General features: G+C 39.6%; 1 protein-coding gene across 3 annotated transcripts in view; it reads right to left on the bottom strand.

Annotated features, from left to right (window-relative positions):
• The window catches only part of RNF24 (ring finger protein 24), a 79922-nt gene that overhangs the window by 15071 nt on the left and 44825 nt on the right, over positions 1–20026 (bottom strand). For 2 of the 3 annotated variants that reach the window (XM_031949757.1, XM_031949756.1), the window contains exons 2-4: positions 10229–10378; positions 4123–4165; positions 1578–1619 (exon numbers count right to left, since the gene is read on the bottom strand). In XM_031949757.1, coding sequence (XP_031805617.1) covers positions 1578–1619; positions 4123–4165; positions 10229–10371 — 228 coding nt within the window. In that variant the 5' untranslated portion in view covers positions 10372–10378. Of the gene's footprint in view, positions 1–1577; positions 1620–4122; positions 4166–10228; positions 10379–10533; positions 15196–20026 lie in introns of those variants that run through there. The other variant, XM_003758677.4, reaches the window with a different exon arrangement.

Here is a 20026-nt window from a genome sequence, read left to right on the forward strand (position 1 = left end):
CTCCCTTGGGCCCATGCCTTGATCCACTATTCTCCAACTGACAGGAATCCCCTTGATGTCCAGTTCTTTGCCACCGTAAGATGAGGGAAACAAGTGTTTTTGTACATCATCTATTACACTTTCCTTTCTTTCCTTTGGGATGCAGACTTTGTAGTTACACTGCTGAGCCATGGGGTATACACAGGTGTATGGTCCTTAGGACAACTGCTCTCCAGAAAGGTTCGATCAGTTCACAAAACCACCAAACAGTGCGTTAATGTTCCAGTTTTTTTCACATTCGCTGCAACATTTGTCATTTTCATTTTCTGCCGCGTTAGCCAATCTGATAAATATCAGGGAGGATCTTAGAGTTGTTTTAATTTGCATTTCTCCAATCAGGAGTGATTTAGAGCTTTGTTCCAAATATGACAATGGATAATTTTGATTTCTTCTTTTGAAGACTGCCTGTTTATATCCATTTGCCAATTGGAGAATTTCTCTTTCTGTTTCTCTCTAAGTCTTCTCTTCTTAACAATCACTCTCTTTCATTATCTATTCCCTTAGTTATTTTTTTTATCCATCTTGCTTCTAAACCAGTAACATTTGAATATGAAATAATAAGAAAGTAGCAAGACATAGTACTTAATGCCTGATTAAAATGCTTTCTCTAGTGCTATCTACCCAATGAGTTCTCTGTTAATATAAAATAACTGATCTCAGTGGCTCTGAGACAATAAACTCACCAGAAGAATCCAGTGATCATCTTTGATAATTTTAAGAATTGTGCAAATTGGGACTTTTAAAATTAGTTGTTTATCTGAATTACAAAACCGTGGGCAATAGATAACAGTTATAGGAAAGTAATAATAATAACAATAATGATCATATATATAATTTTAAGGTTTGCAAAGCACTTTCCAATTATTACTTTATTAGAACGTTAAAATAATCCTGGGAGGTAAGTATTGTGATTATTTCCATTTTGTTGATATGGAAACTGAGGCCAGAACACATTAAGTGATTTGTCCAGCTAGTGTCTAGGGTAGCTACTCGGGTCTAATTCAGGGCCTTCTGAGAGGGTACAATGCTATTTAGCTGCTTAATTTTCTGTTGTGAGAGAAATGTTATTCTCCATAGTGTTTATGCAGGGAAGAAATTGCCTAATTTTTAAAAAAAAGATCTCATCTATAATAAGCACAGAGAAAATCTCCAGCTGTTTTAAGGATTGTGGAGAACCCATCAGTCAAACTTCAAAAAGTGCTGTACATGAGTGTATCATGATGAGTGTATCATCACATTGTCTATCAGCTGGGTTTAAAGCAGCCATAGAATATAAGTGAAAGGAATTCCTGTCTGTAGTTAGTGGTTGAAGGGTAATGCTAATAAAGTATAAGCATGAGGATGTCCTTGTGAGGTGGTGAACTTTTCTCTGGTTTGTGGTCATCAAGCCCATCCCTCCGCTCTGGCCCTTCACCCCCAACATTTGTCTTTGCTCCTGAGCAGCCACAAATAAAATTGCATAAAGGAATCCTTAGCAAACCATTCTGTTTAAAACAAGGATGCTCCTAGTTAACCACCATACAAGATAAACTACTCACCTCATGCAAATTCAGCTCTTTTACTTTTTCTTTTAATATAACCTGAAAAAGAAAAGCTTAAGTTTTTATGCTGATCTCTTTGTGTTCCCAGAATTTGTTGTTATTCTATTTATAAGGTTTTAACAGCTTTTCTTCTGCGCAGCCAGCTCATTTCATAACCATAAATTCAATGTTTTTCAGAATTTTTTGTTTGAAATGATATTGCAAAGCATTTTAATTAATTATTTTATAAACCATGTTCAGAAACCCTTTACTCACTCCCAAGACAATTTAATTCAAATGTTTAAATGTTTCTCCTAATTGAAGGATATAAAAAAGGGACAATGGTTAAAAGAAATGTCAAAATGATGAGGTCCCTTTCAACTCTAAGAAGCCAAAAAAAGGGGGGGTATTTTCAGGAAGGGCATTTTCGAGAATAAAACTGGTTTTATGTTGTAGAAACTACTTTTCAATTTAAAACAAAAAATAAAGAAGTCATGTTTGAGAATAAAAATTCTAGAACTGACGTAGATCTCTTCCCTAGTCCCAACAAAGAAGCAAAATGACTTTTATGGTAAATCATATTAAAAACGTTATAATCCCATATTACCATTCTCTGCCTTGGGAATGCATGCCGTGTTCCAAGATGATATTACTAATTTCACTCCCTCAAAGATAAGTTTACTTTCCCCTTTGGAGACAGTTTTGCTTTCTGACCCACTGCAGGGTCCAGTTTCACTTTCTGAGTCTGCCCACATACTACTGTTGTGTTGATGTTTCAACATTATCGGAGGAGGCAAACAGAAAGTAATATTTCTGTGAGTTACTTGTTACAGTTAAAGGGCAACCAATGCTAAAAATAAGTTGAACTACTAAACGTCTCTTTTAATATTCTGCCTTTTCAACTGTTTATGAGACAAGAGAAGTCGTGAACTTAGAACTGTTATTTTTGAAGAACCCTTAAGAATATTTGATAAAATAGGAGACAATTGCTAACAGATAAAAGCACGTTTTGGGGCTGACTTGGCCAAATTTGAAGATCACTATTCACACAGAAAATTGAGCACTATTGACTTTATTGGGATTTGGGGCTCATTTGGATAGATCATCACTCAGAAGCCTCTCTCGAATGGTCTACTTCGTTAGCAAAGGATGTACAAGCTGATAAAGCAGTCTGACATCTGAGAAGATATTAATTCCTACTATGAGATGCTACACTGAAATCAAAGCCGAAATGAAGATTTATTGCATGGATACTGGCAAAATGGCCATTTTAAAGGCTAGGGTGTTTTAATTCTAGACCGAGAAGCTACTAGAGTGATTAGGATCAATGCAAACCATAGAGTCCACATTAAACAGCTCCAGCTAACATTTTTTATCCTGGTTTCCTTAATGGGATGCCTAACAGCTCTTTATGGCGATATCTACACACAGATTCAGAATATGTTGGGCTGTGTAAAAATCCAGCCAAATGCTAGAGTCAATTCACTCTGGGATGACAGAAACTTAAAGTGGTAAATATACAGCATTTATATACTTCCTTGCAAAAGTCTTCAAAAGAATTTAAAGGCAGACACTGATCCATATGCATGAGATTTGGGAGTGTTCATAAAATAGGAAGATTGGAGAGAAGCAGTTTACTCATTTAAGGATAGTTAGATAGAAGGACAAATGAAATTGTAGTAGCCTTTGTAAATCATTCAATGAAAATGTTTTCAGTTTAGATCTAAAATGTACTATATAAATTTAATTTCACAATTTTTAGCGGGTAGTTTATTGGTTTATTCATACGTTGTTCAACTCCTCCTGCTTTTAGTCAAAATGTTTTGCATTTAACTATTCTCATTACAGATATCCATCTGATTGAAACACATTTTTTTTTTTTACTGTCAAATTCAGATTTATGGAACAACTACAAATGGCAACTGTAGAAAATTAAATGTGGGAACAAAAGATTCCTTCTATTTATTTATTCATTTATTTACTCATTTATTTATTTATTCATTCATTCATCTATTCATTCACTCATCCATTTATTTATTTACTCACTCACTCATTTATTTATTCATTCATTCATCTATTCATTCATTCATTCATTTATCCATTCATTCATTCATTCATTTATTTATCTATTCATTCATTCATTCACTCATTTATTTATCTATCTATTTATTTATTTATTCATCTATCTATCTATCTATTTATTTATGTAATAAGGTGAAGTGACTTTTGCCCCAAATCCCACAGGATTCTTTAACATGAGAAAGCTCATCCCAATTGGCCCAATAATTCTTTTTATTCCTAGCTGGTCAATGTCCTTTCAGGTCACTATGTTGTGCTGTCTGTTTTCTGTAGCCTTAAAGTTCTGAGTGAAAAGGCCTGGGAATGGTAACCAATAAAGATGATGCCCACAGGATGCCCACTCCACCTGCTCAGCACTGGCAGGAAGAAGCCCATGACTTCTCAAAGGTTCAGCGTAGTTACGGGCAGCAGAAGCGTGTTGGCTCTTCTTTTTTAGGAAGAAGCCAAACGAAAGAAAAGGTACAAACTACTTTTATTATCTCACCTGTTTGTAGGCGTAAAATTCTTTGTGGGCTTGATGTCTTAGCCTAAAAGAATGGAAAAAACAAAACGGTCTCAGATCACAAAATGCCAACCAAGCGCTGTGCTCAAGGCTAAGAAACAAACCTGCAAAAAGACAGTCCCTGCTCCCAAGAAATGCACCCCCCTCCAACTGGGACAGCCGACACAAATGAGGTTTCAGCTTCTGGGCAGATGGGAAACCTCAGGGCTCCTTTGGATGCCTGAGCTGGGGTCAGGCAGGATCTGGGAGTCTGGAGGATTTGGGGCAGAGCCTGGTGGTCCTATCTCACTGGATGGATTTCTGCATCCCAGTCTGTTCAAGCAGTATGGGCAGCGGATTTCTCTTCCAGAGTGCTGGGATAGGGTCTGGGCCAAAGGAAGGGCAAAGGGGAAGGCCATGCTCACCGGGAGTTCTTCTCGTAGGACCAAAAAAAACTGGGCTGTTTCTTGGAAGAGATGTAACCTTCAGTGGCTCACTACTGATCCCCGAGTCAGTGGCTCGATTCTGCTACCCTACTATTTGCAGTTTTGTTGCGGAAAGAACAGAAGGCCTGAGCTCTGCTCCTTATTAGTCATGTGACCCTTTGAACCTCATTTTCCTTAGACAGTGTAGTACTTGTGTCATGTACAAGCCTCACAGGACTGCTGAGGAAAATTCTTTGTAAACCTCAATATTGCATAAATGTGAATCATCGTTATTTTTATTAGTTGTGTGTCCTGAGGCAAATGACTTCCCCTATATGGCTCTCAGTTTCCTCATCTGCAAAATGAAATAGTTGAACCAAATGACTTCTAAGATTCCTTCGCTGTGACATCTAATGAACCTAGAAGTTCACTATTGCAGGAGAATGGTGTACAAGGCAAAGACTCGTTTTGTAATCCAAACAATCCCTCTTTAATGGGCCTGTTTGCTCTGTATTTTTGTGGACTGAATTTCCTTAAGGTAAAGCTATATCTGTACTGCTTCAGCACCTAGCACTGCCTTCATTTGAATTGCATCACCCTCTCACCTTTGCAAGTATATTAGGAAATGCTTAGAGAATGAAAAAAATGGAAAATAAATTTCAAGTAGCTGTAAAGTTTTAGCTCACAGTATTTTGTCTGAGGAGAATGGTGAACAATTGAGAAACCCTCAAATCCTGAATTTAGCTTTTAGATATAGTAGCTATCTTTTATATATATATCTTAGATATATTTGGTTCTAAATATAATTTGTATTCCATGGTTAATGACAAGTCAAATATATGTAAACTCCACGTGTAAGCTTTTAGTTAAAATTGAACTCTTTGCACAATGCGCTACTAATTTTTCTTTAAACAGAAAAAAAGGATAAGAATAATATTTCCCTTTTTAAAAAATCTGCAGACTGCCAAGATTTATTTCAGGAATTGGTAATGTTATAAAAATGAAAAAAGTATAATTATTAAGTATATAAATATATACTTATAAATACATATATAATATATAAATAAATATAATAAATAATATTAAGTATATGAAAAAGTATAATTATTAAACTGGTGGCAAGAACCACAATCTAAAATTGCAACATCCCAATCATGATCTTGACGAACCTTCTGAAGGTAGCTTTCTCCAGAGGGATCTGCATACACCTGACTTTTTAAAAAGTCACATCTTTTATGTAAGACATTGAATGGATGAACTGTAGTTGTAACCAATATTACACTTTTTCTCTTCTAACTCAGATCTCTCAGGATGAAATGTTGAAAATACACTGATCACAGGAGTCCTAGGTCTGGATCTGGAACAGATCTCAGAAGCAAGCCACTCCAACCCATTTTACAGTGAGGATATTAGGTTCAAAGGCACATTGGTAGCAAGGGATTTTAGAAGTAAGGTCCAGGATTCTGAACCCCTCGGCTTCTCCAAAACTCTCTTAAAGCTCAAGTTATTTATTTAAAAGTAAATAGTCAATGTTCAGGTATTCAGTAATAGCAAGACTATTTCCCAAAGTTATATATGTTAACTAAGGGCCAAAAATTTTATAGAGATGAATAAGATTGCCAGTTTCAAGGTCAGAACACTGAAAATTAAACTGCTAGCCGAGCAGGACTTCATCACATAAATGCTGTGGCAAGTCATAATTATTTCCAGAACATAACTCTTGATGTAATAACATTTTAAAAAATTTCTAACAATTCCCTTGAGCTTTTGGACTTAATGTCTGATATGCCACCAAATAAGAAAGAATAAGAACTTGTTTCTAGATTGAAGATTTCATATATTTTTATTTGCTGCCCATAAATGGAAAGACAGTTTTTCAAATCATGAAAAAAATGAAAATAAACTACAAAATTTCCCTGAACACTCATATATTCTTTAATAGAATTTTCTGTATTTCATCAAACTATGAGATATTGCACTTAGCTCCCCAGATCAACAAGTTACTTGTTTCTTCTAAATTTAGAATCTAAAAGGTTATAAAAAGGAACAAACAAAAACTTCCAGTTTCTGCATAACTAAAAAATTCAAAAAATCAACTAACCTTAATATGTAATACGTTAAGTTTGTATTATAAAAAATTATCCATGGGCACAATTAAATTTTATTCCTTTGCTTATGTTTTCATAGTAAATGAAATAAGATTATTTGCTTCTCTCTTTCCTTTGTTGACGCTTTAAAAAAATATCCAATGAAGTACAGAAAAGATTGATAAGGTGTCATTAGGATATTTCCACTCTTAACAAAATTAAGGACATTGGGTTTTTTAAAAATATTAAATAACCTATAATAGGCCCTTATACATTTTGGAGTGACATTAAATACTTTATTATCCTAAGTCTTACTTAACAATTGTTTTCTTTTCCTTATGCTTCATATGAAATTTATTTTGTCATCTTTATTAATAATTCTGTTTTTAAACACTGAATTGGCAAATTGCCTATAATCTATATAGTGCCATTTATAACAAATATTGCTTCTGATAACAGTGGTCCTGGAAATAGTTCTATTTAAATGGTCACAAAATCATAGAATTTCCGAAGGGGAAAGGAGCTGGGAAGCCGTCTGGTCCAAACCAGACCTGAAGAAAGACTGTATGTATCCAAAAGCATCATTTAATCTTCTCTGAAGGAGCCATCGGAAGCCCACGCCATTTCTGCTCTTGTCTAATTGTCAGCAGGTCTGGCTACATTGGCCTTTGGGAGCCTCTGACCCCAAACACGACAGATCCTTCCTCCCTATAACAGCCCTTTGAATTCTTGAAGACGGCTATCATGGCAGCCCTGTCTTTCTTTCGCTTTCCTAAGATACATCTCCCTAGTTACTGTCATGTAGGACTCAAAGCCCTTCACCATCTGGCACCCTTTTCAGAAATGGGTTTAAATATAACATCGGTTTGGACACAGTGAGTTTGGGATGTCTGGGGACCGTCCTGGTGAGATGGGGGACTGGAGCTTTGGAGAGAAAGAAGGTGGAAAGACTTGGGGGGGGTCTGCATAGAGATTAAGGTCAACTATTAAGTCGACCCCTTGGGGACTGAGGAGATAACTGAGAGCAGAGGGACAGGGAGGATAAAGATGATGATCCAGCACAGGTGGCTGAGAAAGACTGGTCTGGAGAAGGGTAGAGTCGTGGAGATCCAGGGAGGAGAGAACAGTAAGAAGAGGGGGATGGTCACAGTGCCAAATGCTGCAGAGACGGCAAGAAGCACGGGGACTGGGAAGAAATCAGTGGGTTTAGCAAAAAAAGGACCTCTGGTAACCCTGGAAGGAAGGAAGCTGGGCTGCCTATGGCTAAGAAGTAAATGGGGCTGAGAGAGCTTTTTCCCCTAGGAGCCTGGCTGCACAAGGGGGAAGTTATAAGGCAAATATCCTCTGCCTCCTCAACAGCCATCATATGATCTCAGGCCCTCATCATCTGCTGATGAACTCCTCTCTGGTCTTTTGCCTCCAGTCTTCCCCTGCTCCAATTTCATCCTCCTAAATGGCCAGAGCATTTTCCTACTAGGCTGGTCATGTAATCCTCCTCTTCCCCCACGTGAGGTTCAATTTTTCCTGTCATGTCTCACTCCTTGTGACTGTGTGATTATCAGAGGTTTCATTAGGGCAGACACATGGAGCGGGTCCCCATTTCCTTCTCCAGCTTGTTTTACAGATGAGGAAACCGAGGCAGATAGGGCACGGTGACTTACTCAGGGCTACCCGGCTACGAGTGTCTGAAGCCAGATTCCTGATGCCAGGTCTGGACCTCTGGGCCCGGGGGGGCCCATGGCACCCCCAGCTGCTTCTCGGCCCCTCTTGTCTGCTCTGCTGACTGTTTCCTTTCTAATTCTTCCATTTCCCGACCTCATTCCCTCTATGAACTTCAGGGGCCTCCTCCTCCCAAGGGCCAGTCTCTCACTCTCCCTTGTTTCCCTCTCCCCTCCCTGGGCTCCTCTGGCCTGTCCCCAATGACACCGGGGGCTCCACTCTGGGCTGCCTGTGCTCCCTCATCCCGTCAGCCATCAGGCCCAACCTTGGGTTACTCCACCCTCGGCTGCCTTTGTTCCCATTTGCTCTCTGGTGAATTAGTCTGGAGAGGATCCAGCCGCTGTGTTGACTGGGATCACAGCAGATTATGCTTGCGTTTGTTCCTCCAGAACAAGGGGCCACGGCCTGGAAAAGTCTCTAGATCTTTTTCAAACCGCTTCCTGAGCGAGTCTCTCCCATCTCGTTCTTGGGAAGCTGAGGTTTCTGACCCGAGTGAAAGACTTCATGGTTACCCCCATAACCCTTCATCTTCTTCTTTTCAGGACAAAGGTCTCGCTTACCGAGATGCTGCTGGAGACTGACCCCGTTATCTATCCGTGTGTCAAGGTCCCTGCCAGGGTCATCTGCATGGGTGGCAATCAAACTACATCGAGGCCTTGTCCGTGCACATTTTCTACCCGTCATACAACTTCCGTAAATGCTGCTTTGCCATAAACTCAGTCACAATCTATTCATGAATTATCCTAGGGATCTTCTCTCGGCACAGCTAGACTTAACTTTGGAATATGTGGTGTAGTGACATCTGTGGTCAAGGCCTACAAATTCATTTAACGAGGGGCTTATGTGAATTAGGGCTTCAGAGAACGGGGAATCACTTACTGCACTCAGTTTTACATTCCTAACCAAGTATTTCTATGATTTTTCTCTGAATAGTGTGAAATCACCGTTACCAGAAAAGCCCAAGCCACACCATGAATATCATCAAGGAGAGAGATTCAACCCTGAGAAGGACTCACAAGGACCTAGTAGTCACTATTAGGATAAGTTACTATAAAAGCTATTTTTACAGTGACTTTTTTCTCCATTATAAACTATGATTTAAAAACATGAAGCAAATATTAATTGTATAATTATTTAACTATTGTCATTTATATGTATATGTACTTCATGAATATGTTAATTTAGTATATTTTTATATATTATATATAATAATATAAATTAATATATAATTTAGTGTATTTAATAACTGATATGTTATTTCCACTTCTACCATAAAAGTTCTTCTCACTCATTATGCCTTAATGGCATCATATTTTCTCTCTCTTAGATTTGAAAATCAGGACTTATTTTTTATCTTAAGGCAGGACATCGGGGTGAAACAACTGAATGAAATTCAAAACTAGATATAACTAATTTGTAGCTGGTGCTGCAGAAAGAACAATGCACGTTTCATCCTGTAGCTTATGATTAAAGAGACACCCACAGAAAACACTCAAAACTGTCAGGCAAGAAAGAAAAACCTTAAATGTTTTAGGGAAAAGAAACTTGTTTTTTGGGCCAAAATTCTACATTTTTGATAATATCCTACATTCCTGAACAGCGATTCTGTATCATTTTCGATTATCATATGAAGTCTGGAAGTTATTTGAAATTTGTGGGAATGGATCTCCCTGTATCTAAGACAAATCCAATAAAAAGGCTACTTAATCTTCAAAACAATTGAGCTGCTAGATGGAAAGGAGTAATATATATTGGTGGCCAAATATCAATTCTAAAAGTATATTATTCCCATTTATAGAAAGGTTTCATTTAAAGAATGCATTTAATTGCTTAAAATAGGCTGAAATATCACAGAAAGGAAGTACAAAATGAATTTACCTGATTAAGTAGCAACAGAAGAGTAAACTAAGTATGAAGACAAAAATCGCAGTGCCAAAAACCACAATGTATATGTTGAGAGGCAGATTCTGGAACCCGATGTTAGGCATTCTGAAAGTGTAATGCTGGAAATCGGAGCTCATGGATATGCTGGAGAGAAAAGAAAAATGGGGGGGGGGGGACAACAGCATGTTAAGGAGAGGACAAAAATCAGGGAGCATTAACTTTGTAAGGAAAATTAAAGAAGGGAGGGAGGCAAAGGCCTGCTTGTGAGTATACTCCTTTTTAGGCACCTCTGTACTTACAGATTAACATCATCATTGATTTTAGGCTTGGATGGGGTTTTCTGGGAGAGGAGATGGAGAAGAAGAGGGAGAGAGAGACTATAATACATCAGGAAGAGAGAATGATGTGGAGAGCAAACCAATAGGAAGCTTCACTGACAAATTTATCTCCTTTTCAGAGATCTTTTGCCTTCTTTTTGATAATTTATTATAAGTGAATGAATGACTAAATAAATGACGAAATCCTCAATTCTTCAAATTATTCCCTTCCCATGACTCCTCATGTCCACCTTGGCTACACACAGTGAGGAGCACACATACCCTTTGTCTTGCTGTCACCCCCAAGCTGAAACGTTCAACTTCAAGAACTCCAAATTTCCGGTATCTGATCATAATCTTTGATTTTTCTGTCTTTCCCTCTGCCTCATGACCCCCACCGCCCCTTCATCCTCGATCTCCACTCCTTCTGCCCCTCAGTTCTTTCCCAAGATGTCATCTTTGCACTTTGTAAAACAGCTCAACTCTACACTAATTTTTGTCCTCAAGCCCCTGGCCTCCTTATCTTGTCACCAGCCAAGCCTCAACCCTGGACCATTTGCTGCTTGTGCTTCTACTCATTCGCCACTGAACCGAGCTGGAGACCACGCTGATGGAACCCACTACAAATCTGCTACCTTTTCGGGGCAAACCTTTCACACCTCCCGATTTGATTCATTATCCCACTCACCACTGGGGTTCTTCCAACCCTCTTCATCCCTCCTCAAAATTCCTATCGCCTCCCTTCCCCCATCCTCTCAGAAGAGGAACTTGTCTTATATTTTGCTAAAAAGGAATCGATACCATCCCTCCTCTCCCCTTGGTCCCCATCTTCTCCTTCCACTCTTGACCCAAAGAGATGGTTTTTCTCTCCTTGCCACAATTACGCATGGCGACGCTGTTCCATCTGACTTCTCCTGGAGAGCACTCCTTATTGATTTCCTGCTTCCCCCCAACTCCTGGTTGCTTTCTTGCCTGGGTCTCCTCAAGCTCCCTGCCCACTAACGAGATCCCCGTTTCCCCATCCTTTTCTGGCTGATTCTGAGGAGGCGATCTCTAACAGGCGCCTCCACTTTTCTCCTGGCTCTCTGCTAAACCTTCTACAACTTGACCTCGTCCTTCAGCTCCAAAGCAACCCCTCCTCCCGAATCTCATGGCCTTTTCTGCCTTCACCCTTTGGGTCCTCTCCGCAGCCTCCGACCTTGTCAGCTCTCAATGCTGATTTCTCTCTAGTTTTCGGTGGGTCAGCTACATCCTGGTTCTCTTCCTAGCTGTCACGTCACTCCTTCTCAGTGTCTTCTGCAAGAGCCTTGAAGGCTGCCCTGGACCCCTCTCATCCTCTCTTTTGCTATTATTTTGCTCAATGACCTCATCAACTCTCATGGTTTCTCAACTTATTCCACAGCAGATGATTCTTACATTCTTACAATCTGGTTGGGCCAGACTCTTACATCTTTGGTCTAGCTCTCACTGATCCCATGGCCTACCAGACATTTCGAAGGGAAATGTCCTAGACCTCTTAAACTCAGAATGTCCAGCACTGAATTCATCAGCCCAACCTTCCCCTCTTGTTTATCCCCCCATTATCATCGCCAAGGGCACCAGCAGCCTGCCAGTCGCCTTGGCTCACAATCTCCCTCCCCCCATATATCCATCTGTTGCTGAGTGCTCTACACAGCGCCCCTCTCACTGCCAGAAACGGCTCTTCATTTCTACTCTCCCATCACTTGTACTAGAACATCAAGAACTGCAGGTATCAGAGGATCGATCGTCCTCTTCAGTCGACCCCCTCTTAAGCAAACAAAGAAAATTTGAGCAAAATGATGGCCCAACACTTTTAAGTTTTTCTCAATCTTGGCTCATTTGGGACAGATTTCTCTTCACAAAGCATTTTCCCCTTTATTTTAGCTTCCTGTCCTCAGATCTGCCCGGGAAGGCAGGGAGAGAGAGCTAATAAGCAATTTTAACAGATCCTTATCATACATATGGCCAACAATTATGGCTACATAAAATTGCACTGCACATTCTCCACTTTCATGACTCTTTTAGTAGTCTCCCAGTCCTCTGAAGCAGCCATTACTAAGCTTTAAACTACTCCCTCTGCTTAATGGGAAAATAATTTCCTCCCTTAAACAGATGGTGCTTAATAAATTTTTTTTTAAATCATTTTCAAAAGTGTCAGGCTTGAGTCAGCTGTGAGCCGGTTAATAGTCAAAGAGGAACAAAGAAAGGCGTGGAAGGTATGTGGCTCACGTGGGAAGAAGCCAGGCTGGAAGTAGGGAGGCTGGGCTGTCACAGCCTCCCTCCCAGACCCAGGTTCAGAATTCTCCCACCTCTGTCCCTTCACGAGTTAAGGCACAAGCCTTAACTTCTCAGGCCTCAGACCGCAAGGCGAAGAGAGATTACTCTAGGGCCAGAGACCTCTGGGATTCTGGGACAGCCTTGCCCTACTTTATCCTGAAGGCGGGTAAGGGACGTGGTCGGAGGAAGGCTGAGAGACTTTTCTTTTTGTCCTTGTCTCTTCGGCCCTTGGTACAAGGCCCGATACATTGTGGCTGTTCAGGCCTGTCCCACTCTCCATGACCCTGTCTGTTTTGTTTGTTGGGCCAGACTTTGGAGCGTTTGGCCATTTTCTTTCCCAGCTCATTTTATAGCCGAGGATCTAAGGTAAACGGGGGTGAGTGACTTGGCCAGGGACACACAGCTCCTAAGTGTCTGAGCCGGCTGTGAGCCCACTGCCCCCCAGTACCCCCGTGGCACACAAGCTGGCTGGCTGATTAAATCCAGGGAAGCTTGGGACGAGACAAGAATTAATACAGGACAAAAGAAGCGAAACTAAGTCAATCCAAACCAGCCAGCACTTATGAAGCCCTTTCTGTGGGCTAGGCCCTGGCCAAGCCCCACAGCTCCGTGCACAAGGACTCTGCCTGCCCTGAGGAGGAAGGACAACATGCACATGGGCTTGGCGGAAGAAGGTGTGTACTGGGCAGACCTTGGGGACAGGGGGACAGCCTGAAGGGGCACAAAGGCCCGGCTGGCCTGGCTGGCTTCCTTAAAATGAAGGTTCTGAGGCATTTCCATCACATGAGCCAAGAAAACAAGTTAACCTATTGAAGCCACAATAATGCAAAGAGTAAGAAAAAACAGTCACAAAGCTGTGACTAAAACCGACTTGAGAAGACTGATAACAAAGCCCACTCTTGGCTGAGCAGGGGTAGATTATGGGAGCAGAATAAGGCACCTATTGTCAATTATGGTCAATCTGGTACTTTTTTTTGTTAAAGGAAGGAGTTCCTTGGAGGAAGAAGGCACTTGCAAACTACAGCCAGGCAACAACAAAACACCTTCTTTTCAAAAGAAACAGTATACAAAGAATAACATAGTTTTTAGACCATCTAGAAATAGTAACAACTTTTAAGTACATTAAATATGAGTTTTAAATCTCCAAGGAAGTCTCCCCTTCCCTTACTCTGAGCCACTGAAGTCAAGTCTTATCAAATCACCCCTGGATATCCAGGACCCAATACACTGACAGGGCCTGCAGACCTGAGCCTCCATCTCCACAGCCAGGGCTCTATGCTCCAAGGTCCCCGACTCCAGGACCAGAGCCTCCACCTCCCACTTCCAAGCCCTAGCCTAGGACAAAAATGTAGTGATCAGATAAAGTAACGTGGAGTGAAAAAGAACAGCATGTACAAGGACTATGGCGATACAAGTCGGTACTAATGGAAAAACATTCTGGACAAATGGGTCACTTCTATACCCTTTGGGTTAAGGGCCTGGGGTGAGGTGGATCCCCTGTGATAGATTTATGGGAAGACATGAAGGATCTTACTGTATTAAGAAGGCATAGGTGGTTTTTGGTCCTTCCTGTTGAAGGACTCAGCAGAATAGAAAGCCTGAGCTTGTATATGCAAAAGTATATAAAGATCATTATGATTTCGAGCTAGATATAGCTGTTAGGTGGCCAAGTGACTGTGAACAATGTACGTGTGCACAGTATCTTTGCTGCCATGCTATTCATACAGCTCATCCACGCAAGACGCATAATCTAATTCGATTTGTCTCTATTTCAATACTTTTTATGTATAATAGGCTATTTCTCTAGCATTCTGTCAACCCGAATGTTTACCTGGTATTTAGAAGGTAAGTGATAATTTCACATTCATATGATAATGCTGCACCTTACTCAACCATCAAGGCAATTAAATGATCATTATGATGACTCTAATTTAGTTTTGGGATTTTCACTGGGCTCTGATTGTTTGAAATTGGTCATTCACATAACGTTTTATTTGATAGTTGACAGCTGTATAAAAGCGAATATCTGCTTTATCAAAGCACCGGATTCTATAACCTGCAGCAGTAAGTGACTGGGCTTTCTGCTCGTCGATGGCTCACCTTTGTGTATCTTGGCTCCATGAGTGGAAGAGGAGGCTCAACTAGAAGAGGGCTGAACTGTACAAGGCAGGCTGGCAGACTAGTATATCAGAAGAATGGGGTACATGGAGTTCATCTAGATTTTATTTTTTGAATGTTATTGACACACTTTGTTTCGACACAAAATGTATTTTCCTACAAGATAATTCTTCTACAAAGTTTATTGTTATTGTTGAGTCATTTCAGTCACGGCCCCATCTGAGGTTTTCTTGGCAAAGACACTGTGGCGGTTGCCCATTTTCTTTTCCAGCTCATTTTTACAGATGAGGAAGCTGAGGCAAACTGGGTGAGGTGACTTATTCAGGGTCACACAGTCAGGAAGTGTCTGAGGTCAGATTTAAAGGCAGGTCCTCCTGACTCCAGGGCAGGTGCTCTGTCCACTACACCACCTACCTGCCTTCTGAATGTACAAAGTACCTTCTCTAAGACAGTCAATAAGTAGAACAGCAGAAAGGAGGGCGAGGGTGCATCTCATGTCTGGGGGACAGTCAATCAAGGTATCGAGACAAAACATGTAATATAAATACTACTCATTCTTTGTTCCTCATCAATGACCATTTTCCTATTTTCTAGTCACCTATTATTTTACGATACACATGCATACACTGTCACTGATAATATGTTGTAGCTCCCTTAACAATGTCTCTACATTGAATTTGGGGTTATCTTCTGTAAAGGGCTGAAGCTCTTGAGTCGATGCACTGGGGTCGGTTCTAGCACTTGAGGCTAATTACAGATTGGACAATACTCTATGGGCATGTGCTTGGGGAATGGCCCTTCCCACTATGCTGTGCTGGCTCGATAATTGGTGTATGCAGAGAATTGTAGGAGGGACTAGGAGGTGGAGTAAGGCTAGCGAGAGTCACTTTTGGCAATAGAAGAGGAAAAAGGAGGCGTGGAGATCCTGCATCCATCCAATTCAATCCTACCTCTAAAGACCAAGAATAAAGACCAAGGACTTTTCCTTATCCTGACTCCGGCTGATTCTAAGGTATCCAGGGGGCTAACATGGTCATCACAATCTTCATTTTGATTTACAATTTCCCCAAAGCAATCTAGCCCACTGTCTTCCTCCTATTCAGCTCTGGTCCCAGCTTGTTGCCTGTTTGTAGTATCTGTCCAAGAAATGTAAAGTTTTACACCTGCTCAATGAGGTGACCATTCAACTGCAATTCACAGTATGAAGAGAGCCATTCTTTGTCTGGTTGGTTGTTGTTTTTTCTTGCATGGATCATTAGGCCAAACTCTGCAGTCATTATGCATCTCAGAAAGCGCTGTAGAATTTTGAGTCTTAACATAATTAGCTAAGTATCATTTATCCACCACAGGCCCAAGACTCTTTCTCCCTTTTGGATTTGGATCAGTGGCACGCAGCTGCAGTGAATATGTTGTATCCCTTATTACGGAGTATCCCCCCATATTAAAAATCTGAGGGCTGAGCACAGTTATTTATCCTTCTTTTGTCTTGTTATATTACATCAAGTAATTTTGTGTGAACTACTGAGTGAAATACTTTTAAAGAGTCAAATTCTGTGAGATCTTATATTTCCTGTATCTTTCAGTCAATTATATAACTGTAAAGGTTTGTGATATAAATTTGTAAATTTTGCAAATAAATTTTTGTAATTTGTTTGTAATAAATATTTGTAAATAAAAATTGTGGAAGCTTGACTTCTGTAACTTCTCATATCAAGAATATTTCTGATACATGTGCAGATCCTCCTCAAAGATTTTTTGAAGAGGTGAGAAAGTGGGCATATACCAGCATGTTCTGTCAGCCTTGACAAGGCTTCTTCGTTTAAAAAGAGGGGTTTTTTTTTGGAGGGGGGAAACAATGGAGGAGAAGAAGAAGGAAGCTAATGATAATGATCCATAAAGAAAATGATAAAGGATATCTTAGAGGAATACAGACAAGCAAGGCAACTTTTGAACTAGTGAGAAAAATAAATTTCAAACTTAAAAAAAAAGATGGAGAATCATAGTTTCAGCTTTTTCTGTTCACTGTATATATAAAATTATTCATATTTACTAATATTTGTCAAGTTCACGTATATATGAATATATATATATATATATATATATATATATATATATATATATAAAAGCATATATACACACATGCACATACCTACACATAGATATAAGAAAGCTGACATATGGGTCAGTAATTTTTGGTGTCTTTGAAGTGTTTTTGCCCAGCATTTTTCTCTTGGTCTGGATCTGGGGTTTTGTTGGTATGACAAGTCTCTCTCTACATATACAGCTTTTTTGCGGCTTGTCTTAAAGACTAGCTTGGGGCATGGGGGTTAACTGATCTGCAGGTCACACAATCAGCGCGGATCTGAGGTCACACATACACACAGTCCCGGTTGTCTGGCTGCCAGGCCGGGCCTCGATCCAACCATTCCACATCACATTTTTTAAAAAAATAAATTCCTTGGTAGCTTCCCCTCTGGGACATGTTGAAAACCAGCCACTGAGGCTCTCCAAACCATGTGTATCTCCTCTGGCCTTGGCTTCCTCTGTGTGGGCTTGTATTGATCCAAATGCTATTTTGGTTCTCATTTTTCTTTAGTGTCATTTCCATGTCCTTGGGCAATACAGGGGCATCTGATAAATCTGTATACTACTAAATACACAAAGATTATGAGCTGGCCAGTTTGGGAACTGTTTTGCTTAACTATAAATTTTTGTAATAGGTTTTGTTCTTCTTGCTTACTTAGTAGAGGAGGGAGGAGAAATGAGAGGAAGATAATGCAGATTTGAAAATATAATAAATCCTTTCAAAGTTTAAAAATATTTTAAAAAAGAAATACAAAAAAGATTAGGAGATGAAGGTTTGTGGGAAAGGTCAGGCAACTCAAGAGGAGGAAGAAGAGGAACCAGGTTAAAAACAAAAACCATCTATAAAGTTTCAGTCTGAAATATTTAACAAAATCCTACCTGGGATTAAGGCAGAATAAACAAGGCAGAAAGACTGATGTAGCTAAACTGAAAAGACCAAAGAGATCACTTATGATAACTTCTGCTGACATATAGGAAACAGGACCTTTTCCAAGGTGGTAAATACGACCTGACCACAACCACAAAGTTAGTTTTGGTGGAGTCTGGGCTAAAATTCACACCTCCTTTTGTCTAGGTCTGGGGTCTGTCATCCCAGCTGTGTCCTAAATTTTAAGGAAAGAATATGAAATACTTTAATTATGCCCTTTTCCATATATTAAAATCTCATTAAGCAACTCAATCAAAAAATATTTAAATGTTTGCTGTGTTTAAGACACTGGACCAAATGCCCTATACAGAGAAAGAGAGAGAAATGGTCTCTATCCTGAGGGTACCTATATTCAAATAGGGGATTCAATGTATAAATCAGAATATGCAAGAGAAACAGAGTAGATGGGTGATAACTTCAGAGGCAATGACACATTTTAATTTTAGTGTTTGGATAAGTTGGAAGCCCATTGAGATGGAGTGCATTAAAATAAGAAAAATTCTATATTCAAATATAGCCTTGTTTCTATTTTAAATGGCCTGAAATGTAACTTGACTACTGAGAGCTCGTGAAATAAGAATTACAAAATGAATTAAAAAAAAAAAAACAACTCCACCTATCCCTTCCATATATTGTTAGAGGAAAAGGTCCTTTGTAGGAAATACCAAGATCCAGGTACTTTGCTTAACTTATCCTATTTAATCATACAAGTACATTTTCAGTACACATTGGGGAAAGAACTGCTTAATAATGGGATGGCAAGGGTGAGTAAAAGCATTAATTTCCCCCCCAAGTTTATTAAACTATAACTCTTTTCTAAACTATGAGAGGATACCATGATGAAAATTACATAATAAAATTAATTTATTACTGAATCAGGATTAAGAGACTTTCTGGAAGAGACTTATCTGCTTGGAGTTTGGCCAATGAATCATACATACCAGACCAATTTATCTTCAGGGACAATTGCCTGAAAACTATGTTTCTCTTTAAATGAATTTGAGCTTAGTTCCAGTCATATCTTTTCCTAAAAATGAGTAATTCCTACAAAAAAGTTCAGGTTTTTGTTTTAAATTACAATTCTTGAAAAAAGGATGTGAGACAAATTTATATATTTAAAATCTGCAAATAATTAAATGCTTTTATAAAGATCCAGCAAAGCAGAACTTTGGCTAGCTAGCAAGGTATGGCCCCAATTTTTTTTTTAAGAGTCTTATACTTTGACTTGAACTCAAGAGATGGACTTTGTTCAAATAAGGAGAGCTGAAAATTTCAAAGAAGCAATTCTTCTATGAGAAATACCCTGAAGATTAAAGTTACTTTGAGAAACCAGAGGGAGTAACTCTTATTATAAGAGATAAACAGTAACTATGGTGTTGTAAAGAATATCATTGGATTATATTTTATAAATCCAAACTTAAAATACTATATATTTATCTGATTGGGCAAAAAGAAAATCTATTAACTCATAAATTATTTGCATATTCCAGTTTTTGGAGGTGATCTTGGTAACTGCTGGCACATTGGATACGTTTCTCTGACAAAATATCTACTAGTGGTTGTTGTTGCTGTTGTTTCATTCGTGTCTGATTCTTTGGGAACCCATTTGGGGTTTTCCTGGCAAGGATATAGGCGTGGGTTTGCCATCTCCCTCTTCCACTCATTTTTCAGATAAGGAAACTGAGACCGAGTTAAGTGACTTGGGTCACTGTGACCCTGGGTCACAATTAGTGTCTGAAACAGAATTTGAACTTGGATCTTTCTGACTCTAGCCCAGCACTCTATCCACTGTGTCTGACCCTCTAGAAGTCAATCTTAATAACTTTTCTAGCCATTTCAGACTGTGTGAAATATATTCTTTATTAAAGATGGAGCTCTGTTAGACCAAATGCAGCCGTAACAAAAATGTCCGTATAACCGGGTTCCTGAGCCTAAGCAGACAATGCCCTTCTTTCCCAGAGAAGGGCCTGGGCCACTTTCTTCATGTTTGTGGCAGTAAGAGTTGATTTATAAGCAGGAGATGGGAGGGGAATGAGCGCCTCTCAT

The sequence above is a fragment of the Sarcophilus harrisii genome, chromosome 2 (genome assembly GCF_902635505.1).
Source record: "Sarcophilus harrisii chromosome 2, mSarHar1.11, whole genome shotgun sequence".
NCBI classification, from domain to species: domain Eukaryota; kingdom Metazoa; phylum Chordata; class Mammalia; order Dasyuromorphia; family Dasyuridae; genus Sarcophilus; species Sarcophilus harrisii.